Below are 24,562 nucleotides of genomic sequence, written 5' to 3'. Positions count from 1 at the left end.
TCTCGGCACACATGCAAAGTAACCAGACTGGTATTCAAACCCGAGTCTCGTAAGGAATTTAACTTTAGTTTGATGATAGAAATCTTCCACGTTCCACTCGGAGTCAAGATGATTGCTTTGCGGAGGATCAAAATGTGCAAAACACAAGGATTGAATTCTCACCGCATGTTTCCACTATTAACCGATGCACGGAATCTGCAACGCGCCCAGAACCATGGTATTGGGAGGATTGGTCGGTGGAGATGATTCCATCCATCCTTCTGGAATTGTTAGTGGTGTTGGTACTGGCTGTCATTGGCTTGGGATATACCAGATCAACGTTGTAGTATGTAATCACAGCTTATTTTAATTCGGGATTACGTGGGCCCCCACCCGAAGACAATGACCGGCAATGACCCGGAATCCGAAGTATATTACACTTACCCCTATTCAACACAGATGTGGCTATTGGTGTATGGACTGTTATAAACCCATTGATTTCCAATCCGCTCCATACGGTATTCATACACTTCTTTAAGTAAGACATCACAGATAAGGCCGCAGTATAACTTGATTGCATGATTCTGGTTACGCCCAATTAATCTTTCGGTCATTTCATACGAATGTCTGTAAACGATAGCATCATGTTCAAGGGTGTTAACTTGCAGTGATGATTTGTTGTATTCTTTGTGAGTGATCTTGTTCGTATTTCCTTTCCATGTCCTCTCTCGCATACATCCTGGCCGGAATAATCGCCAAAAAGTGGATGATCTCGAAGATCAAGAATTTCAAATCCAACTCCGGCCTTTTGACGCATCGTTTCTAGGCTGCTTTTCAGAAGACCGCAATCTTTCTCGATGTTTCACTTTTCCTCTTCTTAGCTCTCCCCCACATTCCTCCCCTCTTTCTTCCTCCTTGTGGTTGAAGAATGGATCTCTTTTCTCCTCGCTCTGATGATAGTATCTAGATCATTCTTTTCCTGGCCTAGAAAAAACAAAGACTTGGAGCAGAGGACTGTCTTGAATAGAAAAAATATATATGAAAAAGCACACAAGATTCAAATTGCGTAAATTCATGTTGAAGAAATACTCTAAATGACTATATAACAACAGGGCAAAATAACATCATCACCCCTTTCCCCCTCAGAATACCAGCTTCTACTATTCATTTCTCCTCTCAATCTGAATTGGAACATTTCCTTTCCAGTTCTATGCCAAGAGTGATTGGCCATTCCTTTCCTCCACCTAATGCTTGGTAATAACGAACCTTTCACATTCCGCTCTCCAGGAGAAGGGCGAACGGTGAAAGCGGAACAACAATGCCTCCTGTTTTCGATGCTCTGCTCGAAGTGTTTATAAACTTGACTAAAATTGAGAGCCTCAATAAATATTTTGCTTGAAATACATACTGCCGGGAAGTTCGGAATTGGTCCCTGTTCTACAACCTTGGCTTCACTTGAATCTGCCATAAAAAAAACCAAAGCCAGCTGCAACCAGAGTAGTGTTCGATTTCAAGGAGATGCATTATTCGCAAGCCTATCCATCCAGGATTTAGGCTGGCAAATGTGTAGACCCAGACTGTTGACTTGTGCTGCAGATGTCTTGGAGCCGTGTGACCTGACGTTATGTCTTGAACATTGCTTGAAGAGATGCGGTCAACGTCCCTCTGTAGCTGTATAATTCGTCTCAGGAGTTGTTAGATGTGACTGTCAAATCAAACTGTCAAGAGCCTGGAGTCGTCATGATCAAAGACAATTTAAGGTACGAAGATGCAGGAAGTTTTCGTAAAGCCAGTGTAGGGTTCAACTCATTCGCTTGAGTATACTGGGATAGATTTTCCGGTGGGGGGAGTGGTGGAGTTGAGTTTGACGCTTATACTGTGATTTGAATGTCTACGAGATATCCACACAGCGATGATTTTCTGCCTAGTAGAATGGCGATTCCTCCTATGAGGGTGGTATTAGCGAGATGTGATCTTGGAACTCCAAGTCTGTCAAACATTGAGTTTTCCCCCTCAAGATTTCTGCCTGTCACAACCCATAGGTAGCATATTAACATCGCTAAAATATAGTCTTCTTATCATGCTTGGTCTCGTGTACTAATAGACATACTAAATGGCGAGGTCAAAAAATTCCGACCAGATTCCTCTATCAGCTGTGACTGTGTTGACATCATTGGTTCAGGTCGTTAGAGCAAACGGACATGCGTCTTCCTAAAGAAACAATAAAAATCCCTGACATTACCAACTATGCTGAAATGGACTATGATCGTGTTCATCAAATTTCGGCGCCAAGGCAGTAGGTTTGAAGATGAAATCCAATGTCGATTCCGTTCCACGTCAAAAGATGGTAGACAGTAAATGATCTGACACCATAGTTCGACAATCTGCTCAAAAAGTTGAGAGATCGAACCTCGAGGGCCTGAATGGATTTCGATAAGGGACTATAATCGTCACTCGACAATGTAATATGGAGGCATTTGATGACAAGTGGAAAGTGTAGACTGTTGGTATGTCTGAGAGACTCCGAGTTCAGCGCTAAATCTGAAAAGGGTGGGCAATTTTCCCACACAATATCAGAGAGTCCCAATCTATGCACATATGTGCAAGCAGTGATGGAAACTCTTTATTTACTGCAAGAAATTCTGAACGCCCAGTGAATCATGCATTGATGCTTTTTGTCGATGCAGTTTTGGCACCCAGCGTCAGGTTGATTAGTAAGCATGATGAGGCTGTCGAGCGGTCCCTCATATTCCGGTGACCGAACTAATCAAGTGCGAAGCTAAGCTCAATAGTTGCCGCGTCAAGGTTGACAACCTAGAACTCTCAAACAACTCCTCCTACATACCATCACAACAACTTTACCGTCTTTTTTGTAATTGTTCTTTGATTTGATACCCCAAAACTAAATCAATTTATCTTTTGCCATAATGTCCGACGAAACTATTCGTAAGCCTGATAAGGACTTCTCCAAAGAGGTTGACACACAGCTTCCAGAAGCTGAACAGCTTGCACAGGTATAGCTCTCTGGTGATTGGAATCGTCTACGAGATTTCTGACATATTTTACTTCATTAGACAAACGTGCAAGGTGCCATCGAGAAGCTTACAGTGTTGGAGAAACAAACAAGACAGGTCAGACTGAGACACTTTACACATAGGCGCAAGCCATTAACATTTCCAACAGGCATCAGATCTTGCATCAACATCCCGAATTCTTGTTGGAATTGTCACTATTTGCAAGAATGCCGATGATTGGAGTTTATTGAACGAACAAGTCCTGTTACTATCAAAGAAACATGGCCAACTTAAACAAGCTACAACAAAGATGGTACAGGTTGTTATGGAGTTTCTGGATTCGACACCAAACCTCGAGACGAAGCTTACAGTAATTGAAACATTGCGTACGGTGACGGAGGGAAAGATTTTCGTCGAAGTTGAGCGCGCCCGCGTTACTAGAATCCTCTCCGATATCAAGAAGGAACAGGGTGATCTCAAATCTGCAACGGACATTTTGTGCGAGTTGCAAGTAGAGACATTTGGATCTATGGAGAGGAGAGAAAAGACGGAATTCATTTTGGCACAGGTCGCATTATGTATAGAGAACAACGACTGGACACAAGCTGGAATCTTGAGCCGGAAGATCAGTACCAAATATCTGTCAAGAAAGCCAAAGAAGACTCCAGAGCAGTTAGTGAAGGAGGCAGAGGATCGAGAGAAGAGAAGAAAGAAGGGAGAGGATGTTCCAGAGCCAAAGGAGGACGATGTGACTGATCTTAAGTTGAAATACTACGAGCAACAAATCACTCTGGCGAAGCATGATGACAAATACCTTGATGCCTGCAAGCATTATAGACAGGTTCTTGATACAGAAGCTGTTGAAGAGGATCCCCAAAAGCTTCATTCCGTAAGTTTTGAACTTTCACTTCTCTCCAGAACAGAACTAACAACCACAGGTTTTGCAAAGAATCATCTACTACGTCATCTTAGCCCCTTACGATAACGAACAATCCGATCTTCTCCACCGCGTCCACAAAGATACTCGCAACAGCCAAGTATCTCTCGATGCCCAACTCCTCAAGCTATTCACAGTTCCCGAACTCATGAGATGGCCCGAGGTTTCGAAGATATTTGGCCCACACCTCTGTGGAACCGATGTTTTTGATGTTTCACAAGGTCAATCTGCAGACCCCAAAGCAAATAAGCGTTGGGAAGATCTACGCAAGCGTGTGATCGAACACAACGTTCGAGTTGTTGCCAAATACTATACTCGAATTCAAATGCCCCGATTGACACAACTTCTCGATTTGACGGAAGACGAGACGGAGAAATACATCAGCGAGTTGGTCACTGCCAAAACTGTTTTCGCCAAAATCGACAGACCTGCTCGTATCGTCAACTTTGCTAAACCAAGAGACGCGGATGATGTCCTTAATGAATGGAGTGGAAATATGAAGAGTTTGTTGGGATTGCTCGAAAGAATTGATCATTTGATCACCAAGGAGGAAATGATGGCTAGAATCCAACCAAACAAGTCACCAAAGGGCTCAAAAACTGGAAAGGTCAATGCATAATGATCTTCCTAATCTACCATTGATGATACCTACCTCTTTGTACAATTATTCTAGATTCTGATGACATGAATCTCTTGTCCGTGCATATCTATCTAATTCTAGCTCTGTGATTCCATTGATCCTATGTATACTCAATCCATTGATTAAAGCTCTTCTCCAGCTTAGAAAGGAACATCCATATCCTCGACGCTCTCTTCCGCCACTGGCTTCTTTTCATCCAAACACTTAACCATAAATCCCACAGCCACATTACCAAACTCCTTTCCCATTGGCACAAAATGACCCCCTGGATGATAGCACACCTCCCTGCTTTCCTCCTCGCTCGCCTCTACCAAAGCCATACTCCTATGTTCTTCCACAACCGTATCCAAACTCCCAATGACATGCAGAATACGTGTTTTTAGAGGGGGGGTATAGAATGCGGTGTATCCGTCATAAGGTGCGTAGAAGCCGGAATAAGAAATGCAGAATTTGAGGGGAGGGTGGTGGAGTTGTTGTTTCAGGGCAGTAAACGAGGAGGGGTATGGTATTGCTTCGGTAGGGTTTTTAACGCATTGGAGCGCAAAAGCACTTTCGCGGTTTGCCTCCAATAAACTGGCCACAAAATATGCGGCGCATGCGCCTTGGGAAAATCCAATAACTCCATCAATTCCTCCTGCTTCACGGATTGTGGTTGCGATTGTGTCGAGGCCTTTCTCAATGCCAGCATATCTAGCTCCGCCGGTCTCGCGTTTCCACCACCCGTATGCATCGGTTGGTGCTAAGAATGGGTCGGAAGAGGGCGTATATCCGGGAATATCAGCTGGTAGAAGGGGGATTGGACCGGTGGGATATAAGAGCTGGATGCCGCCGGGGTAGACGGGATGAGAAGGGGGGAATTGGCGAGTGAGAAGTTTGGTCAGGGCCTTGGTCTTGGAATTGAAGGACGGCCCGGATTGAGTATAGCCTGTATAAAATTAGCCATTCGAATGAAGAGGGCGAATACACAACAGGAGGAGAAAACTACACACCATGCAACATCAAAATCTTAAGTTTCCTTGGTCCAGGCCCCTCAGCGGGTGTCGTGCCATTTGTAGACATACTTTGGGTATCTGAGCAAAATCTACGGAAACGTGGCAAAACTATGGACCTAGAGGAAAGGGATAGAATTTGAGTGTGAAAGAGAAACGGAGTTCGAGAGAGGGGAATCGAAAAGACATGGTGCATTTTTGAGAGAGGATATCTATCAATGGAGATAAGGAGGGGACATGACAAACTCGGGTCAGCCTTGCGCTAGGCTTGTTTTGGGCCGGCGAGGTTGTGGGGTTGTGAGTTGAACATCGTTGCAATAGCTTTTGATCTTAAAATTGAGCAACTGTTGTTTTAGATGAGTAATGATGTTGCCATTCATCGTTTGTGGTTATCTTTCCCCTTGTTTCGTAGACTGGTCGTCGCGCAAAACTCGATCACGATGTTCGCGAGGCACTAAATTCGGTAAATAAAGACATCAAAAGGTATCTCGAATATGTAGTACTGAACAATATTCACATTCTAGTTCGCGATGTCTTAAGAACGTGCAATTGTTCCTCTGAAGGTTTTAATGATGTACTGAAAATACAAGAACGGGCTCGTCGCCGCCCCCTTGCTCCACTCTGTAGGTGAACCTTAGCGAATATCATCCCTCTCCTTTCACTAACATGCCAACCTAGAAACTCAATCTGATACCGCAAACTCGACCCAGCTATGAAATTTGTTATCATGAAATTTAATACCTTCTGAAAAAGAGTTTCGATTCCATTGACTTTCATCGTCTTTCTATCAATTTCCGAGAGCAAGGAATTTTACGTCCCGAAGTACGTGAAAAGGTTTGAGGCATATGGCCTTCTATCCGATGGAAAAATCGATTCTCTCGTAGCCTGAACGTCTTACCATCTTTTATTTATAATATTCTCACAGCATTCATAAGAATACAACTCATTTACGGAGTAATAAATAGTCGTGGGTGGACAATCTGCTTGTGAGAACAGCAGAAGAAGCCCATTCGTTTCGAAAGATCTGAAGTCTCAATCTCTCAAGCCAAACAGGCTACCAGAATCTCAAGAATATCATAAAAAGCGTTTCTGGGTACCTGATCTTCTTGCTTCAACTTCCAGGCGGTGTTTGCGGTTTCATATGACACCAATCCGCGACTCCCAAACAGAGCCTTCCAAAAGCCTTCTCCTTGGTATATGCAATTTGCGATTGATTCGGTTCATGCTGGAGCATTTTCCAATCAATTCAAGAAAGACAGACCCGGAGAGCTCGAAACCGTATTGCTTTCGCTTTTCCCTGGGCCTTATAGCTCCAATTTCCAAGAACCCGTATTCAAAATTCGAATAGTGCAATAGAGCAAGCTTCCCGGATATCAATTATGACGCCTTACTATCGAATAAAACGAGCAGATTATCAGCCCGAGACTCAAGAAAATGGAGCAATCAATTAAATATTTGACCATATCACCACACGCACTCATCAGCCTCTCTCCTCCAATATCCATCACCAAGTTCTTCTACGTCCTGCTCGTTTTCATAGAAAGTAGCATCATATTCCCGCATTATCTCCACCCTCTCATCCATGTCCACTACCAAATTAATTCTCCCGAGATTTCTCGGCAACAAATTCTTCATGCCTTCACGCGTATCATATCTTAACACCCAAACACCTCCTCCGTCTGTTGGCCACCCGAAGATCAAGTTTCTTTCCTGTGCATTAGCAAGCATTGACGACGGTACACCTGCTTCTCGGTAATCATCATCTAGAGAAGCCCATTCGATCGCGTGATGACATTCGCTACTCCACCAGATTGCCCCAACTTTTCGCATCAAGATACAAAATTTATCCTCTTCAATAGGATCATGTGATCTTTGAGTTGGGTGACGACGATTCAGAGACAGGAAACTCATATCCACGATATTTGCATTTTCTTTGATGAAAATACCACCGGTAGAGGGATAGCCATAAATCGTGCAACCGATAGTGTCGAATATAGTACGCATGGTGTAATTGAAGGCGGGATTGAGTAGACGACGTTCCGCTGCCATGCGGGAGGCCGCTTCAAGTATTGGGTCTACTGGACGAGGCTCAGGAGCTGGCGAAGGAGATTGGAAGGTGCGATGAACTTTGTCAAAAATCATGGGAGTAATGCCGAAGGAGTTTGCTAGGAAAAGGAGTACATAAATCCCGGCGCTAAGTGCATGTGAGTGGTGGTATGCCGAGTGAGAAGAAAATGAGTCTTACCCAACACCTAAAATCGTTGGGAAAAGCATTTTAGTGAAAGTTTTGAAATTCATGAGAAATTTTCCGCGGAATGCAATTGAGCAATGAATAGAATTCTATCATCTTTCTGCTTTCTTGTCCTTCGATTGACGCTATAAGATGTTGTTGCCTAGTCTCGCTAAGCGGCTAAGCTGCTAAGTACTAGGTATGCTTTCTATAAGCTGAGATAAACCAATGACTCTTTTATTCACAACACCACCTTCAAATCGTACTTTTTGTGTTCAATATTGGTTCACACATCTTTCACTCTACGACCTATGTAAATACTTAATCACCGCGGCCGACTTTCAACTTACCTAGACACTTTACATCTAGAAAGGGCATTCCGAATCTCATGTTCATAGCATCAACGCCAAGAGCGAACATGTGTAAGAGGTTTAAATCTTGCGAGTGCAATCACTAGGCTATTATTCTCAGCTGCGCAGTCACACTGACTGCCTATGATTTCAGAGAAATCTGATCCCCTAGTAATGAATGCTGCCCTCTTATTTATGGGTGCCCCCCTCCACAAGAATTACATCTCTTCCCAATTAATATCAAAGGAAATCTTAACTCCTGGCATCGTGATGTCAAGCAGCCATCTTACCGGAACAGCGCGAACAATAATGGCCATTCTTGAACCCTTTAAAGATGACCATCTTGATAAACTATTATCCAGTGTCATATTTCTGATCCCGTGAATCGCATTCAATATTGTGATTTCTATCTTTGTTTGTCTGCATAACCTTAAGCAACGCTTCAAGGCGAGCCTTGAAATTTTGAATACTCTCACCCTCTTCGTATCTGTCTTTCACTTCCTTTCACTATCTTATTTCTCTTACTGGACGTTAGCTAGATGCTATCAGCCTCAAGCTTGAACCGATGTGAACTCCAAAAACACCACGGTTGGATTTTATCTGCAAGTTTTGTAGATGCATATGTCGAGACACGGAAGCGTAATTTTTAAGATTTACCGATCTTGATAACACCCCTCACCGAGCCAATCTTGAGTTGATAGATCGGACTATAGTATGTATATCTCGGATCATCTGACTAAAGCCATTAGCTATATATAAATACATTGTGCGAATATATTGAGACCAACGTGGTATCTGTACTTTTCGCTCTCAATCTGTGTTGTCATTTTTCTCACGTTATCCGCCAATCAGTTGATGACCTCTTGTTTCAAGAGTCACTTCATCTTGCGCAAAAGTGCCTTTTGCTTGACCCTTCAGTCTTTGCTAAGTCTCCCCATCTGCTAAGGGCCGAAACGGGAATTTCTCCAGGTTGAGTTTACAAACTTTGCCTAACATCAAGTCATTGGGCGTGGTTTCCTCTAAGCTCTGATTTCTGACTACTACCCCTCGATCCTTGAACATTCTATTCAACCTCCAATGTCCCATCTGAAAGTTATGTGTTCCGTCAAGTATTGTCACTACTTCCATGTCCGCCGGTTTGACATCTTGAGTGTAGCGAAAACATAATGCACTAATGTGTGAAGCCAATTGTTAGATCTGATAGAAGCTCCTGTGGCGGATGAAGTATGTATTGCTTTGTACTACCAAAGTGCTGCGAGAAGTACAGTAATTGCATAGAAGATAAAATAAGATATTTTCGAGCCAGAGAGTCAAGAAGTCATCGCCAGATTACACCTAGCTGATCATTCAAGCACATAAGCTAACACAGGAGAAAGCCACTACGAAAGCATTTTGATGACAGGTTAGGGGTAGTCGGGTGCATCTGGTCATGCCGAAATTATTTTCTATTTGGCAGCCATAAAGTAAGAAACACGCAGTGCCCTTTCAGGAATAAGAGAAATTCTCCTGGGCAACTGTTGTTGACAAAAAGATATGTGGAACGAGTTCGAGTGTGTAAAAATCCCTCCACTTATTACCCTCAATCAGACGACTGGAGAGGAGATTTCAGTTTGTGGGATTATGAAAGCTGGGAGATATTTTTCTTCCTTTCACGGAAAACATTTCTTCACAATATCTCTACCTGTAAGATATCGTTAGAATATATTTAAATCAGATCATCAATCCATTTTCTCCTTCAAAGGGGAGCTAAACAGCAATTTTCCACTACGATTATTCATCTTCAGACCTTATGAGACCTCTTAACCCTCTACAATTTAGTTCTCTGGGTTGTTATGTGTGCTCGATTGAGGACAAGGACTAGATACTGGTTGCGACATACTCTTGAACGTTAAGAAACTTAGAAGCTGTTCTGAAGATATTTATGTAATCTAGACTAGGATGATTATGCTCGAAAAATTTATAGAGGATAGATACTCAAAATATTCACCAGTAGACGAAAATAACTCCGTTGACCTCGCTATCGCAATTAGACATCCATAACTTTCAACTTGTTGGTTATGGAAGATTGGAATTGGGATGGGTAATTAAGATGGAAGGTCAAGACGGGATATTCTTATTCCGCTGGTGTCTTAAGCGGTGATTCGATGGTGATCTATAAGCTATTGAGGGAGAGAAAAGAAGGTTTCCAGTAGAACAACGAGTCACGATGCTTGAATTTTCTTGAATTTCGTTGTGATTTTGAATGTATGAACAAGGAAAAATGGACATCGAGACTATAGAGAGATAGAAATTAATAAGTCAATAGATTATCGACAACGATACAGGAAAATTATGGCTGTGTAGGAATAGTCATGGCACCCGTTTATATCGCTTTTGATGAGGTTAAATTTGTTCACAGAAAATAGTGAAATGGATCATGATAGAGTGAGGTCAGATCTATTATTCAAGCAGATTGCTGCTATTCATTTGCTATGTCAATACTGACATATGATATAATAATAGATATACCTACAAGTACGTGAATCCCATGGTTGATTTCATTCGAACTTTGAAGATCAGATTATATTTGTCCTCGGTCATACGATATTCATATAGCAGTTGTGAGTTATCTGTGTCCAGTCAACCATCGATTTGAGTATCAAAGCATGTTCAAACCCCCAGATCACAGAACAGAAAATACCACGAAAACTATAAGGTCTGTACAATCTCAATGTTTGGACCGCCGTTAATCCACGTGTGATGAGTGGACAGATGATAATTTGACAACCGTAACACTTAGATACTACGACAAGCGTGATTGGTATCACCAAGAGTCTCACTGCAAGGAGAGGCTCAAAAGGTAAGTGTCACGAAAATACGAGTAAAGACGAGACATACATATATGCCGGCGGGAAACGTTAGGATGAACACAGTACCTGCGTTGAAAGCTTCAAAGGATCAAGTCCTAGGTTTCACGGCAGCGTGGTATGTACTTCGTAGGACACTGGTAACACTTTACAGCATGAAATTCGAACCACTACCGAAATTGGGGAAGCACTCGTTCGTTCACTGCGCTGGCAACCACGTTCCACTGTATAAGAAAGAAAAACGGATCTCTGGAGTCACGACACCTGGGATCGTCAAGCCAGCGTAGTGTTAATCTCTTTCTTGAAAGAATGAGAGGGCTAGAAGGAAAGAATCTCTGGAGCGAATGCGGAGAAGTGCTACTTTGCAAATTTTCAGGACCGACATGCTGGCCTGCAATTTCGGAAAGTGTGCGAAGAAGTTTTCGTGGAAATATTCTCGAGAAGGATGAACATTGAACAGCAAATTGAAGAGAACGAATCCGAACGCGTATCCACTCTCGAACCCAGGGGGAATGATGAAAAATATGCAATTCACAAGTTCCACAAAACTAGTAAAGTTTTCTCCGTTCCTCTCCTCCATCGGTTCGCACCCGCCTTGCGTATGTAGATACAACTCCACCATGACGATATCAAGACTCGATTAGTTGGATCTGGGCCGATTATTCAATAAATTGAAAAACCGCGTAAATAATATTGAACTTTAATATACATAGTCCGTAAATTGAAGGCCAAAGTAAATATAGTATAAAGACCCCATAGTTCATTTCCGCTTATCGCCAGGAGATGTCTTAGACTCTTAGGGGCGCTTGATATCGACACTAACGCCATATTAAACCTCTTGGTATATTGCACGTGAGTAATGGAGGATCTGCATTTGCGTTATAATTAGGATGATCGTTGCGCAAGTTGAAAAAGAACGTTGAATTACGAATGTGATAAAATCTGAGGGCGGCGAGCGCGGAGATTTTTTTTGAGAGAAATAGGAGAAAGGAACACGATCTCGTATTACCTCACCTCACCTGTTCGAATTTTGTTACTTGTCACCTACGGAAAGACGGTGTGATGAAAATCCGATTATCTTGCTTGCACATGCTTCCCGTGTACTGTACCTTTTCTTTTCCCCCTCGAGTTTGAGTAGGATGCAAGATGTGTACCTGCAGATTTTTCTAGATGTCTTTGATGCACGCAATTCGCCAATGCAAGGCAAGATCTCGAGACTCGAGCTGACATAAGATTCCCAACCTCCTGAGCTGATGATACATGAGATGAAAATGGGGGTACGGCGAATACGAAAAGTGCGAAGAGAAAAGATCGATCATGAAGCAACAAGAAGGAAGGATTCTTTTCGTGCGAAGTAAAATACCTCTTTGGACTGGGGCGGAATTTCAGAGTCTCTTGAAGCAAAATGAACACATCTGATTTGTTCTTGAACTCTGTGAAAATAATCAAAGATGGGTTTCAACAGGTTTTTGGCCCTTGTAGTGTAATCCTTGATCCTCTAGCGAAGCGAATAGAGAATCTATTAATCTGAAACGATGGAATGAGATTGCTCGGACTAGAGTCTTGGATAGGAAACCACGAGGGTAGCAGGGATTGTGATTGTGATTGTGTGAGATAGAATAGGACATTTACCTGCGAGGTTACCATGTAGAAAATGGAAGAGTGGAATGAAGATGTCTAATTTGAAGATACCACATTTATTGAAAAGCTTCCGGCGTTTCGCTGATATAGAGTAGTAGAGGATTATAGCGTGTGATTCGCATGCGTGGTATTTGCTTGAAGCTTTTTGAGTATGTGTAGTGTGAGTGTATACGAGTAGTATCAGTAGATAGTAGCTATCTTCAAGCCAAGAGTTGATTATTTTGTTTGCATTTGTCTCTGTCGTCTTGTCTTGTGTTGTGTTGCTATTTCCACCCACGCTCCTTGCTTGTTCCTGGATTCGCCCGTTTCCCGTGCGGCCGTTACTCACAGGCTAAAAAGGAGATGGCAGGAGCTGGAGTGCTTTGGTGTTTGGTATCGAAATAGGTTGGGTTGGTAACTAAGATAATGCATCATGATAAGGAAAGTGTAATTGTCTCGAGGAGACCGTGTAAGACGAATGATAAAAAGCGGCCATGACATTACGGTCTGCCAGGTATTCAATTGGTTGTTAGTCCGACGCAAGCACGGTGATGTATCAAAAGAAATCCTGCTGCTTTGACATTTCACACTCTTCTAGAACAACTGATCAACTAGACTGACTAAACCATCCAAATCAACTAAGAAGACCTCAAAATGTACTTACCTAGGTATGGCGTCGACTTAGCTTCCCACCTTCCAATGAAATCGAATACAAAAACTAAATCTACGACATTTCTTTTAGTCCCTGCAACTGTGGTGACCCGCAGAAAAACTCTCGAGACCTCTTTGACGACCTGTAAACAAAAAGGCTTTCCAAGAATTCAGGTCCGATCAGTAACCACGGTCCCTTGCAACTGGAACCTTCCTCTTTCAACTCTACGGACTTTTATTGTTGTTTCCTCTCCAATGTCTTTCCATCACCTTGCATAAGCAGGGGACAGATTTTGTATGGCGAGAGACATAGCCTTCCCTTATCCATGGATCAAATGGTAGGGGTCATGGATAATTCGGGGGAACAAGGTGAGTAGAAACTTGGTCCAGATTGAAGGCCGTTCTGCAAGATTCATGCCCGTCAGCCAGTCAAATTATCACATTGAAGGGTTGAATAGAGTACTTGAATGTCTACCCTGCACGGCACTGTTTTCTCTGCACTGCTGTCCACACCAAGTACTTCGTCTATGTACTGCGTGCCCCCATTCCCCTCATTTATACGAAGAAAGACAGCATGTGCGAGGTACCCTTAGGAAGAGCCCCCCAAATTTGTTAATTGCCAGGTTCTCATCGGGGAGTAGATATCATCAGACCATTCTCTTTGCTGACCGGTGCGAACAAATTGGCGTGATTCGAGAAGAATATCGTAGATCCTTCCTTCCTATTTGTCGAAGCGTTTCCCAAATCACAACTTCCTTTCTCAACGCCTTTTTCGATTTCGAACTCGAACTCGACTCAATTCGACTTCCTGTGGCTTCATTTCATTGTCGATAACTTCTTAAATTCATAACCCACGCCTTGCGCTTTAGCATTGCTGGATCGACCGACGGGCTCGAAGCTCATTTCTCATTTTTGGATACAATAGGCTGGCGATAGGATCTCGATTCTGAAACGACCAAAGAATACCTACCTACCTACAAGCTTCGAAAGCTTCCTTCCACATACAGTCCAATTCCCTCGTCAAAATAAATACTGGCACCCATTCTTTCAACTTGTACCTAGAGAGACTGGCTTCTCCCACAATAAGCAGGTTTGAAGATCAGAACGTTTTGAGGTCGACGAAGGGATTTATACATTTTCTTCTCTCGACTTCAGGAAGCTATCGGGGATATTGGGAGAGAGAAAAGAATAGTTCAGGGAGGCTTCATACCAATTCAAGGATCCACGCAGGCTTGCGAACACCAAATGTATGTAAAAGATTTCAACATACTCGGTGATACCCGTAGTGTGCCATAGTGAGGAATTTTCGGGCTTTTGGTGCGTGACGACCTCGTTGCATGGGATCATTCTCACATCTCATACTGATATGACTTTTCTCAATTGATCACCAAGGCAACACTATCTATTTGAAGTTTCTTTTTAGCCAAAAGCCCTTGAGATTTGACACCGAGACCATCTTGTATCTTGCCCTATGGCCCCTCTTCGTCTCTAGTCAATCTTTTGCCCCTGGTTCTATTGTGCTTTCTTGCTTTTCATTGCGCGCAGGTCATTTGTCGCTGGCGATAGTTACTAATTGATTGTGCTTGAGTAGTTTACACTCTCTAAGATTGCCACAGTGCACATTCAACTTTACAGATTGCCTTGATTGGCTTTTTCATTCACTAGATACAATCACCTTCGAGCTTTGATATGCGAAAGTATACATCGGTCCAATAGATATTCAATCCTTCTTTGCTTTCATTAACGATTCCCAGTGAATCGAAATTACGCTCTTTAGCAATTTTGCATTCTTCTAACTTCAGGGTCCGTCCTCAACATCTTTCAAAAAGGAAAGAAACGAACCTTGGAAAATCGGTACGCAGACTCAATCGCCGGTTGAAACTTTCATTGTGGCGCGGCATATCCTAGGAAAAGCTATTGGTCATTTGCAAGGTGGTGGAAAAAGAAACCTATTCAAGAGCGAAAATAATAATCTCAACGGAACGGCTTCATGCAGATACAAACGAAATAAATACACGGAAGAATCCGAGTGATTGGATATTGATCCGAATTTGCGGATACCTCAATATCATTTCACTATTGGTAGTACGAACGGTTTAATATCTCTATCAGATGAGTCAACAACAATGGGATGCGCCGACAAGGGGTGGATCGGTGAAGAGGGCAAGAGAAAGAGCGGCAGCAGGTAGGCCTACCGAATCGATACCTGCACCAAGACCTTATGATCCTTCATCACCGAGCAATATTCCAAGTCCACCAAGAGCAAAATTTCAAAACCCACCAGGAACGTTCAAGAATGGTAGTCAAAGTGCAGTCGGTCTGGCGATTTCTCGACCTACTCAAGTACCACAATGGCCATTAATGGGAACATATCCTGGTCCAGATTCTCAGCAGTATCAACCCCCTCCTAATCGCGGCCCGCCTCCTCAAAGACCACCAAGACCTAGTCATGTACCTTCAATCCTTGATTCGTCCAGAATACAAGACATTACCCCAACCTTTCAATACCAACCACAACCACCTCCACAACCCAAAAATTTATACCCACCACAACAAACACGTGGCTCGCCACGAGATCGAGATGATGAATTTGATCAAAATTACCAATCATTACAATCGCCTCTGTCATCATCACGTCCTTCGACTGTTTCATCAGTTGGTACAATACCCGACTTTCCCGTTCCTGTACCAGCTATCCCACCATCAGCAAGGAGAAGTGCTAATCTAGGACCGCCACCAACTTCCCGAAGAGGCGCCTCGTCATATTATTCCCAAGCTTCTTTCGTCTCCCCAATCCCAGAGGTATCCGAGGGCATGGGCCTCAGTCCACGAACACTCCCTGGTTCACATAGTTCATATGCATCAAGTGCAGCTATACCCTCGAGCTGGGGACCAGAATCGCCTGGTTATTATCGATCCGATGAGGATGATGATTATGAAGACGATAGAAGGTTCGATGCAGTATCAGAAGGTCGGGAATCCCGAGGATCAGATGACAACGACGATCGAGGATTGATTAGAAATGCTAGTATTGGCAAGCGAGCGAGACCGTCTATGATCGTGACCCGGTCCTCAGGTCAGATCGACCCAGCACGACTTGCTGCAATGCCTATGCCGCCATCTGACAAGAGAATGGGCCCAACACCATTACAAAAATCGACTCTCAGTCCCGCGGAAGCACAAAGATCAACACAATGGCCAATTCTAGGAAATCCGAATTCACCTTTAGCTGGTGGCACTGGCCTTATTGACCCTACCCCATCAAGCTCTGACGAATCAGTTCCAACCGTCGCTATGGCCGTAACGACTGACCTGCCTTCACGAGATGGAACAAAGAGCCCGGGTGCAAGCGCCATGCTCGGGGCATATCAAGCAGCAAGTGCATTACCTAGTGACTCGATTAGGACTAAGTCGCCCTTTGCAAACGAGGGAGGACCTTTTAGCAGGCTATCAGCAATCCGTCGACCACCGCGTCTCAATATTGATGCGGTAAGGGAGGCAGAGGCAAGAGGTAGTTTGACAAGTTTACCGGATCTAATTAGGAGAGCAACAAGATTAGCGTCATTGATGGATCGCGGTAAAAGACCAGGAAGCCGAATGGGTCTTGATGATTTTCCAAGTGACAGAGACTTTCCCAGCGAGAAAGAAATTGAACGTAAGTGCTGGTCATGTCCCTATTATAATACAAGCTCTAACATATCTTAGTTTCTCCTAACTATGATAGACGAGGTTCCACCCTCTCCGGAATGTTATCAGCTTTTCCACCTCCCGGTCGTGAGACGCCTGCCCGCGATGCTCCACGACCTTTATCGATGTGGCCAGAATACGATCCAAACGATCCGAAATCTGCCGCACCTGGAAAGAAACAAAGAAAGTGTTGTGGTCTACCTTGCTGGGGGTTCATTGTCGTTTTAATAATTCTACTCATAATAATTGCGGCCGCCGTCGTCGTACCTCTTAAATTTCTCGTAATTGACAAACCCTCCACAAGTACCACTGCAACCGCAACTACTGTACAAAGCTGCACTGCAAACACTTCGACTTCCTGTAAGAATGGTGGAACCTCTTTCGTCGACAATGGTATTTGTACTTGTTTATGCATAAATGGATTTACAGGTAGCACATGCGCAGTCTCGGGATCTTCGGGCTGCACAACAACGTCATCAAGCACTACCGCAAACACTACCATTGGCGACTCTATACCCCGACTCATTTCGGCCGCTCAAACAAACTTTTCGATCCCCTTGTTTGAGAACACAATTCTAGCAAGATTCAACAAAGGAAATTTGAGTTGTGCGTCGGAAAATTCCCTAGTCACTTTTGATGGTAGTGATGAAAGAATGGGAGATGCGAGTGCTAAAGTGACCTCTACCACGGGCAAGAAGGTGGAGAAGGACGTGCAGCCGGACCCCATAGATGTTGAGATTCGAGCAATTGCAAGTCCAGACTCAACTTTCATCTCAACAAATATCATCTCAGTAGACTCTTCCACTACTCAGGCAACACCTACTTCCTCTCAGTCTCAGGCTACTCAAACTGTCTCAGCAGCATCGACATCTGTTGCCTCACCTTCAACAACTTCCTCTCCAACCACAACAGAAACTGCATCTGTAACTTTGACAACCTCCACTATTGACCCAACAGCCGTCTTCACTGTTACCGAGGAGGTGCTAGATTTTGCAAGAGTCACAGTCCTTTTTGTTTTGCAGCAAGAAAACTTGGATAATGCAGTATCCGCACAAGGAGAATTGCAAAAGTTTTTTAATCAACAAAGCTCCGAGAACTTATCTGCAATGAATGTTTCGATGGGAGGCGGTAATACTGTTAATTTGGTGGAATTCAAAGTAGATTTGGGTAATGGAACAGTGGGCCAAAAGAACACGGTCTCAAAATAATTGTGCTTAGCTGGTTGACTGATCAGATTCAAAGTACAAAGGCAGTAGTGACCTGGGGGGAGTGCGGGGGTGACAGGGTATGGGGTTAGAAAGAAAGTAACGAAGTTTTGTATACCAACTGTAGCGATTAGTAACTGCTCTGCTTTTATGGATACCCAAAATGCGGAGATAGTGTGGATGGGTAACGAGAAATTTGTACATAGAATCGAATATCTTTTTCGGAAACTTTCTCGTCAACTACGGTTTCTTTATGGCTTGTATGAATATAATATCTCTTACGTTTTACTTTCCTTTTCAGACTTCTATTCCGATGCAAAGAGGGTCTAATTCGAGAGATGGGCTTGATTGGGGAAGGGTTTGTGGTTGTGTTCTCTGAGCGACTCCGATCTTCCGGAAAGGTTTCCCGCGATTTTCTCTTCTTTCAGGCGGTATTTGGGTGCTCATGATTTGGGATTGTGTGTCTGGGCGAGGAACGAGGGCGTCATGCAGAAGAAAAAGTGGTGAAGTTGTGAAGTTGTGAAGTTGTGGAGCCGAATGGGCGGCACAATGGCATACAGGGTGAAGACGAGGTGACTGAAAGACTACATGCAACGTGGGAGTGACGCCGAATTCTATGACTGAAAGAGGAGAGAAGGAAGAAGAAAGGAATGAATGGGGGCTTCCTTGGGTCTATTTGAGGATGTAGTAGTGCTAGCGAAGTGGAAATTGGTGGAGGAAAGAGAGAAGCGAGCAGGTGATGAAGTATAGATATTAACGAAAAGAAATTAATTCCCGTTTACTTTAGCTTTCTACTTCAATGTTTGATGCGTTCTTGTGAGGAAAGTAATAGCTTTCTATATCGTATGAAAGAGTCGTGTTTGCTGAGTGAAGTGGTGGAGAAATTGTGATCGAGGAAAGGTGGATTTATACTTGTTCTGCCACTACAGACAAGTAGTTGTACATGCTAGGGTGCCATGATCTCGGAATTCTTGCTCAACTTTAGCAAAGGATGACAGATCAACTTTTAAAGCTCTTGCCTGGGGAACGAAGTGGAAATTCCAGGTATTAATTGGAAGGTATTCACTAGAGCGGGGTAGCACCTCTATACCAAGGTTCTGTTAGAAAGATCCTTTGGAAACCATACAGTCTTCTCGTATTCACTGACAGAAATTCGAGAAAGACAAAGACTCAAACAAAAGGCCGAGCTTCAGCTGCCGTAGCGTACATGTCATAAGCTCCTGCCAATCATCGATAATCCCACCACAAACACTTCACAGTACAATCGACACAATAGTCAAGATTTCTTTCAACGGTATGAGCTCGTCTTCAACCAAGAAGCCATAGGCTGATGTCAGTCAAGTCAAAGACGCCAACCTCGACCAAGCATCATCTGGACCGTCAGTAATGATGGGCGAAGAACCAAAGGACAAAAACACGACCGAAAGTCAACCAGCCAAGAAAAAGAGAGAACGAAAGCATCGTCAAGGATTTTACAATCGTGATCGAAGAATGTATGGAGTCCAGCGTGCTTTTGGATTCTGGGAAGCTCCAGGTCGCGAAGGCGCAGAGCAAGATGCAGCAAGTATGCAATCTAATTTGAACATGACTTTTGCGCCACACTGATGGAAATTTGCTAACTAAACAAAGACGAATCCAATTCCGACTGGACTTCCACTTCCGAATGGGATTCCGATGCACCATACCCTCCTCCTCAGATTAAGAATTGCAACCTCCGCGACTACAACATACCTGTCAATGATAAGACCCCAATGGAAAATCTTGGATTGGAGCAATTCATACTTAAGGAGACTAAAGATATTCTTATAACCTCATGCATTTCTTGGTTGCGAAAACATCATCGTAAGTTGGTAGCTAAGGAAGGATGTGATAATCGCAAAAATGGTTCTTTGGAGCTGTACCACGAGATGTTCAAATCTTCGGCTGAGATAAAAGACAACACTCTACAACTCGTTGGCGGAGAAACTGCAGAGACCTTCTTGACACTTCTCAAGAAGGTGCGACAGATTAGACACTGCGTCTTTCGCCGCGGCCGTTGCATTGATATGCCTATCGTCATCGTCGAACTTATGCTACAAGATGCGATTCGACTTACGAGAATGATAGGAGGACAAAAGAGCTTGTCGATGCTAGAGAAGTTCCGTAGTCGACTTGCTCGGGAGATTGCTTTGAATGCAGATGTAGAGGTTGCATCGGACAGATTGAAGTCAATGTTTAAGAAAGAAGGGCTTGATCTGAAAGATGAGATTCAGGTTCGTGCTATTAGAGCACAGAGAGTTGAGCTTGGCCATGCGATTGAGCAGAAGAAGCGCCAACTCAAGATTATTGATGTTCAGTTTGCGGATGAAGTGAAGAGTGGGCTCTAGGATACATTTGGTTCTTAATCTGGGAATAGTAGGTGTATTTCGGCTGGCCAAAAAAGGAGGTTAAATCAGTGGCTTCTATAAGGGGATCGGTTATTTCATATGATGGATGCAATTTCTGTCATGTCAAGCTGCATAACAGTTTATTGATCAGTACATCAATCTCGATGCTTATTTACCAACTATTACATATTAAATACGTTCATGCCAAGTGATATTTTTCATCTTCTAGCGTAAATCTTTGTCAAAACGATGAATATCCATCTTTCGAAGGAAGATTCAATGCATGTATGAAAAAGAAAATTGTGGGCGAAACAGCCCTAGTAATGCATTAGATGCAAATAACCTTGGCAGTATTAGATTGTGCTATTCTACCCCGAACTAGTAACTTCAAACAATTCTCTCAGATCTTTTCTCCTTTGGATTTTGCTGTATTGAGATGTTGAAGAATAATTTTGAATGAAGTCGAATGAAATCAAATTTAACGAATCGTCTAATGTCGCTATATCACAAAGACCCACTATTAAAACTCCAATCCGAGTATTAGCCGACAAAACGAGTTTCTGACTAATAATTAGCTCTCCAACGACATCTAACGCAAGTTTTAGAGAACTTGCACATCTTCTGAACTTTTTCCGTCGAGGCTGACCAGAGTAATTACTGTGTTGCTGTTGCTTTGTCTTCAATGGTCTATCAAAATTGCCGTCGATCTTCTTTGGTACGTTTCTCTCAAATTGAAACGTTTCTAGGCGAAGTATCGATAAGAATTCACGACCATCCAATTCACTAATATTCGGCTTTCATAAGCGGCCGACTAGTTCCTGACTATTACACCTGTCGATTACCTAACCCAGGGGGAAAAAGCAGAAAATACTCAACCACATGTAACGTCCCATTTGGGCATAGAAAAATGTATAAAAAATAAATTGGCAAAAGAGTGGTGAAGAAGAAGAAGTTATAATTCAGAGGGAGAGAAGAGACCTTCGACGGTGACCTCGTCAACGAGATACCGGAGGATTTGTCGATGTCAGAATGACCGTTGGGCCACGGTGACAGACCCGTAATGGCGCACGAAAGGAAAGGACTTTTTCAGTATATAAACACTAGCACCTGACTACTTGGTGCATCGATCATCTAGTAATGTGAGTCAACGCAGCTTTCATTTCATAAGCTTCCAAGGAGCTTATTTGCTCCAACATGTTGCATATATCCACGATGAGAGCCCTCTCAACTCCAAACTCTTTATAATTTGAGTTCATTTATTGCACTTTAGATGGAATCCAAAAATCATAGATTGGCCCCATCAGGAAGAAGGCTCTTTCCGGTTTTTCATGCAGTTCAATGAAGATCACAACCTATTCAACTATTACACCATGCGTAGTAAGCTAGACATCACATACGACTGATTAAAGATAATTGCGAAGAAGAATGATACTTTAAGAGAGAGTCTTCTCTATCTTAACTGGTTGGTTTGAAGAATCAGCCAACGTCGAGACTACCATTAGTCGCTTTACATATAGTACTCCAGGGAAGCTGAACCACAGTCCTTTAAAAGTTGGTTGTCAATACTAATTGAGTAGGCTTCTTTTACGAAGCCCGACAATCAAAAGTAACTATTTACGTATCGTTGTAGAGCGTTATGCTTTCGAATGCTGGATGTTCTCCTGAGGGAACTATTTGAAAGGGAAAGGCAGTTAGATCTTTTAGTACCATCTGATAGGTTTGCAAACATTGGCTCCTTGATTTCAAAATACAATCATGCAATTTGTTAAAACGCTCCGAATTCATGCGGAAGAGTCTCGCTCAGTCTTGGGTGTCACTTAGTTCAAATCAAGTGAGTTTTTGTCCCACCGCAGCGATAATCTGTTCATAAATTCCCCATACCAATATCTATATGCCTATTGAATTCCGACCAATGCTCACTGCCGCTCAAATTAGTCCTCGCAATGTTACCCCTCTCGTCTTCGAACTTCTGAGAGATATCTGCTAATGCCTCCTTGGCCTACGCAGGGAAATTTCTCATTAAAGTGTAAAATAATGTTGAATTGTTTGAATAGATTCTCTTCTCAAATTACTTGACATAGAAAGTCATATATTCCATAGGTCCTAGTATGAAAGATAAATTGCTATGTTCATGGCTCTGAAAGTGACGTCTTGCTGCCACTGCTGAACAAAATAACACAAACAGCCATCCAAGATATGCGACTACCAACGCAGCCCTAGAACGTGTTTGTATATAAAACAAGATGGATGTCCATAATCAATGCCAATTGGCGTCACTCTAATTTAAGAATCCCTTGAAGATAAAGCTCGAATCAACGGGAATCAGTGTTGAAATTGATCAAAGTAAAACAAGACTCTACAGAAAAATTCATGGGACACTCAGGGAGAGGGACAGGAGATGAGAGTTATTGATTCAGGTCTGATATCAGTTTAACTCTCCTTGAAAAGTATAACATAACGTGTTTGTTGAAAAGACGGAAGTCGAAAGACTGAAATTCTCTGCAACGGGCCTCAGTCAGTTCAGCAAAATCAGTTTGAATGTATGAAAGAAAGCTGATTTAACTTTTTATCATTCATGCAATAAATTTACATACTATAAGGCCGCCCGTAACACGGCCAGATCATATGCTATTGTATCGGCCCGCGAGATCAAATGATTTGAGCTATGAAGTTGAGTACTTTTATCAATAGCATTATTAACGATGATTGAATCCGTCATAAAGATATGGCTTGTGCGTAGGACGAGCAGGTTAGTCGCTTAAGTATATGTATTGAAATTAGTTACCAGTTCCTACACCAAAACGAAATCGAACACCTAGCCGAATTGGCAAGTTGTTCGCACATCAACGGATCAAAAAGACACCTTAAAGAAATTGCTTGCTGTCCTTCCGTCGGCCACTCACGGGTCAACCATACCCCAGGCCTTCGGTTTTCTTGAAAGACATCCTCTTCCTCACCATACTAAGCACCACCCATTCCTTTTACATTTGTTTACTTGTACAATATATTCACAAAATCATTCTTCACTATTATTTCTCCACAATCGACTGGACATACGAAATAGAGCAGTGACTCTCGACACCGCCACCCATGGATCCTCTCCTCCTTTCCCATTCTTCTAAGCATTCATTGAACGCTCATCTTCACCAATATTTTTGGCTATTCTTCTCTTTTTCAGTCATCATTTCCGTATTGACTCGCTTAATTGTTGAGACCCACAATCTTGACAGGTTGCTTCTGTGGGTTGGAGTCTCGAAGAGTTCTGAATGATAATGATAATGATTTCGAGCGCATATCTTGCTCTGATCAAGGAACAGACGGATTAGATCAAATGCCCGTTGCTTGGAGAAATCTATTCTGACAAATCTGGCAAATTTTTCATATCGTAAGTCAGTGAATACAGATTAGAAGGTCAAACGAGCCTGGAATATTGAAAACACTGTATAGAGGTCTTAAACAATAATGAAGGATTGATTCACAATCTAGATCAGGCAGATTTGTCACGTAGGACGCCAACCAAAAAATTATCGGAAAGACTCAGATTCTACAAGAGAAGATCAAAGTAGAGGGTACACGGCTCTTCAACAAGTGAAGGTTCGAATAAGTTGATGTCGACAGACGTCGACACAGTGAATATCTCTATTTGGTATGTTGCCCTACATACAAAAAGCCATATCAACTATCGTATTACTGATTGAAGGATAAAGTGCTCGAGAACACTTCTTCTGTATCATAAATATATGAAAATTGTCAAAAACATCCTCTGTCTCCTGTGCGAGAAAATACTTCTTCATAAGTGCGGAAACTGAAATAGTGAATCAATTCAGCCTTTGACGGTACGGTGGATTCAATCACTTTTTTTTCCAAGAATATTGATTCGAATTTTTCCTTACCAACGCTCCTTGCTTCGAGATCTGGCATAAGATAAACAGCTTGCCTTCGCTCAGGCCATCCTCTCTTTCATATGAAAAGAATCTTAAAAGAAGTCCTCAACTGACGAGCGATCATAAATCTGTATAACCATATCAACCTACCACAAAAAGTCATC

General features: G+C 42.8%; 5 protein-coding genes across 5 annotated transcripts; 3 read left to right on the top strand and 2 right to left on the bottom strand.

Moving 5' to 3' along the window:
• Window positions 1-2,906: 2,906 nt before the first annotated feature.
• Window positions 2,907-4,549, top strand: EAF02_004240 (uncharacterized protein; the record flags this gene model as incomplete). The annotated part of the gene is made up of 4 exons (XM_038900288.1): window positions 2,907-2,993; window positions 3,054-3,110; window positions 3,163-3,882; window positions 3,932-4,549. 4 exons carry the CDS (start codon window positions 2,907-2,909, stop codon window positions 4,547-4,549), a joined length of 1,482 nt encoding a protein of 493 aa, XP_038759995.1.
• A 161-nt stretch (window positions 4,550-4,710) lies between these two features.
• On the bottom strand, window positions 4,711-5,629 carry EAF02_004239 (uncharacterized protein; the record flags this gene model as incomplete). Its single annotated transcript, XM_038900287.1, has 2 exons — window positions 4,711-5,495; window positions 5,560-5,629. 2 exons carry the CDS (start codon window positions 5,627-5,629, stop codon window positions 4,711-4,713), a joined length of 855 nt encoding a protein of 284 aa, XP_038759994.1.
• A 1,394-nt stretch (window positions 5,630-7,023) lies between these two features.
• On the bottom strand, window positions 7,024-7,833 carry EAF02_004238 (uncharacterized protein; the record flags this gene model as incomplete). Its single annotated transcript, XM_038900286.1, has 2 exons — window positions 7,024-7,753; window positions 7,805-7,833. The coding sequence occupies 2 exons, from the start codon at window positions 7,831-7,833 to the stop codon at window positions 7,024-7,026; spliced, it is 759 nt and encodes a 252-aa protein (XP_038759993.1).
• A 7,535-nt stretch (window positions 7,834-15,368) lies between these two features.
• On the top strand, window positions 15,369-18,151 carry EAF02_004237 (uncharacterized protein; the record flags this gene model as incomplete). The annotated part of the gene is made up of 2 exons (XM_038900285.1): window positions 15,369-16,911; window positions 16,962-18,151. 2 exons carry the CDS (start codon window positions 15,369-15,371, stop codon window positions 18,149-18,151), a joined length of 2,733 nt encoding a protein of 910 aa, XP_038759992.1.
• Window positions 18,152-19,534: 1,383 nt separating this feature from the next.
• Window positions 19,535-20,514, top strand: EAF02_004236 (uncharacterized protein; the record flags this gene model as incomplete). Its single annotated transcript, XM_038900284.1, has 2 exons — window positions 19,535-19,712; window positions 19,778-20,514. 2 exons carry the CDS (start codon window positions 19,535-19,537, stop codon window positions 20,512-20,514), a joined length of 915 nt encoding a protein of 304 aa, XP_038759991.1.
• Window positions 20,515-24,562: the final 4,048 nt, after the last annotated feature.

This window comes from Botrytis sinoallii (assembly GCF_014898435.1).
Source record: "Botrytis sinoallii strain Bc 23 chromosome Unknown BSIN_006, whole genome shotgun sequence".
NCBI classification, from domain to species: domain Eukaryota; kingdom Fungi; phylum Ascomycota; class Leotiomycetes; order Helotiales; family Sclerotiniaceae; genus Botrytis; species Botrytis sinoallii.
This window is presented reverse-complemented; position numbering and strand designations above follow the sequence as displayed.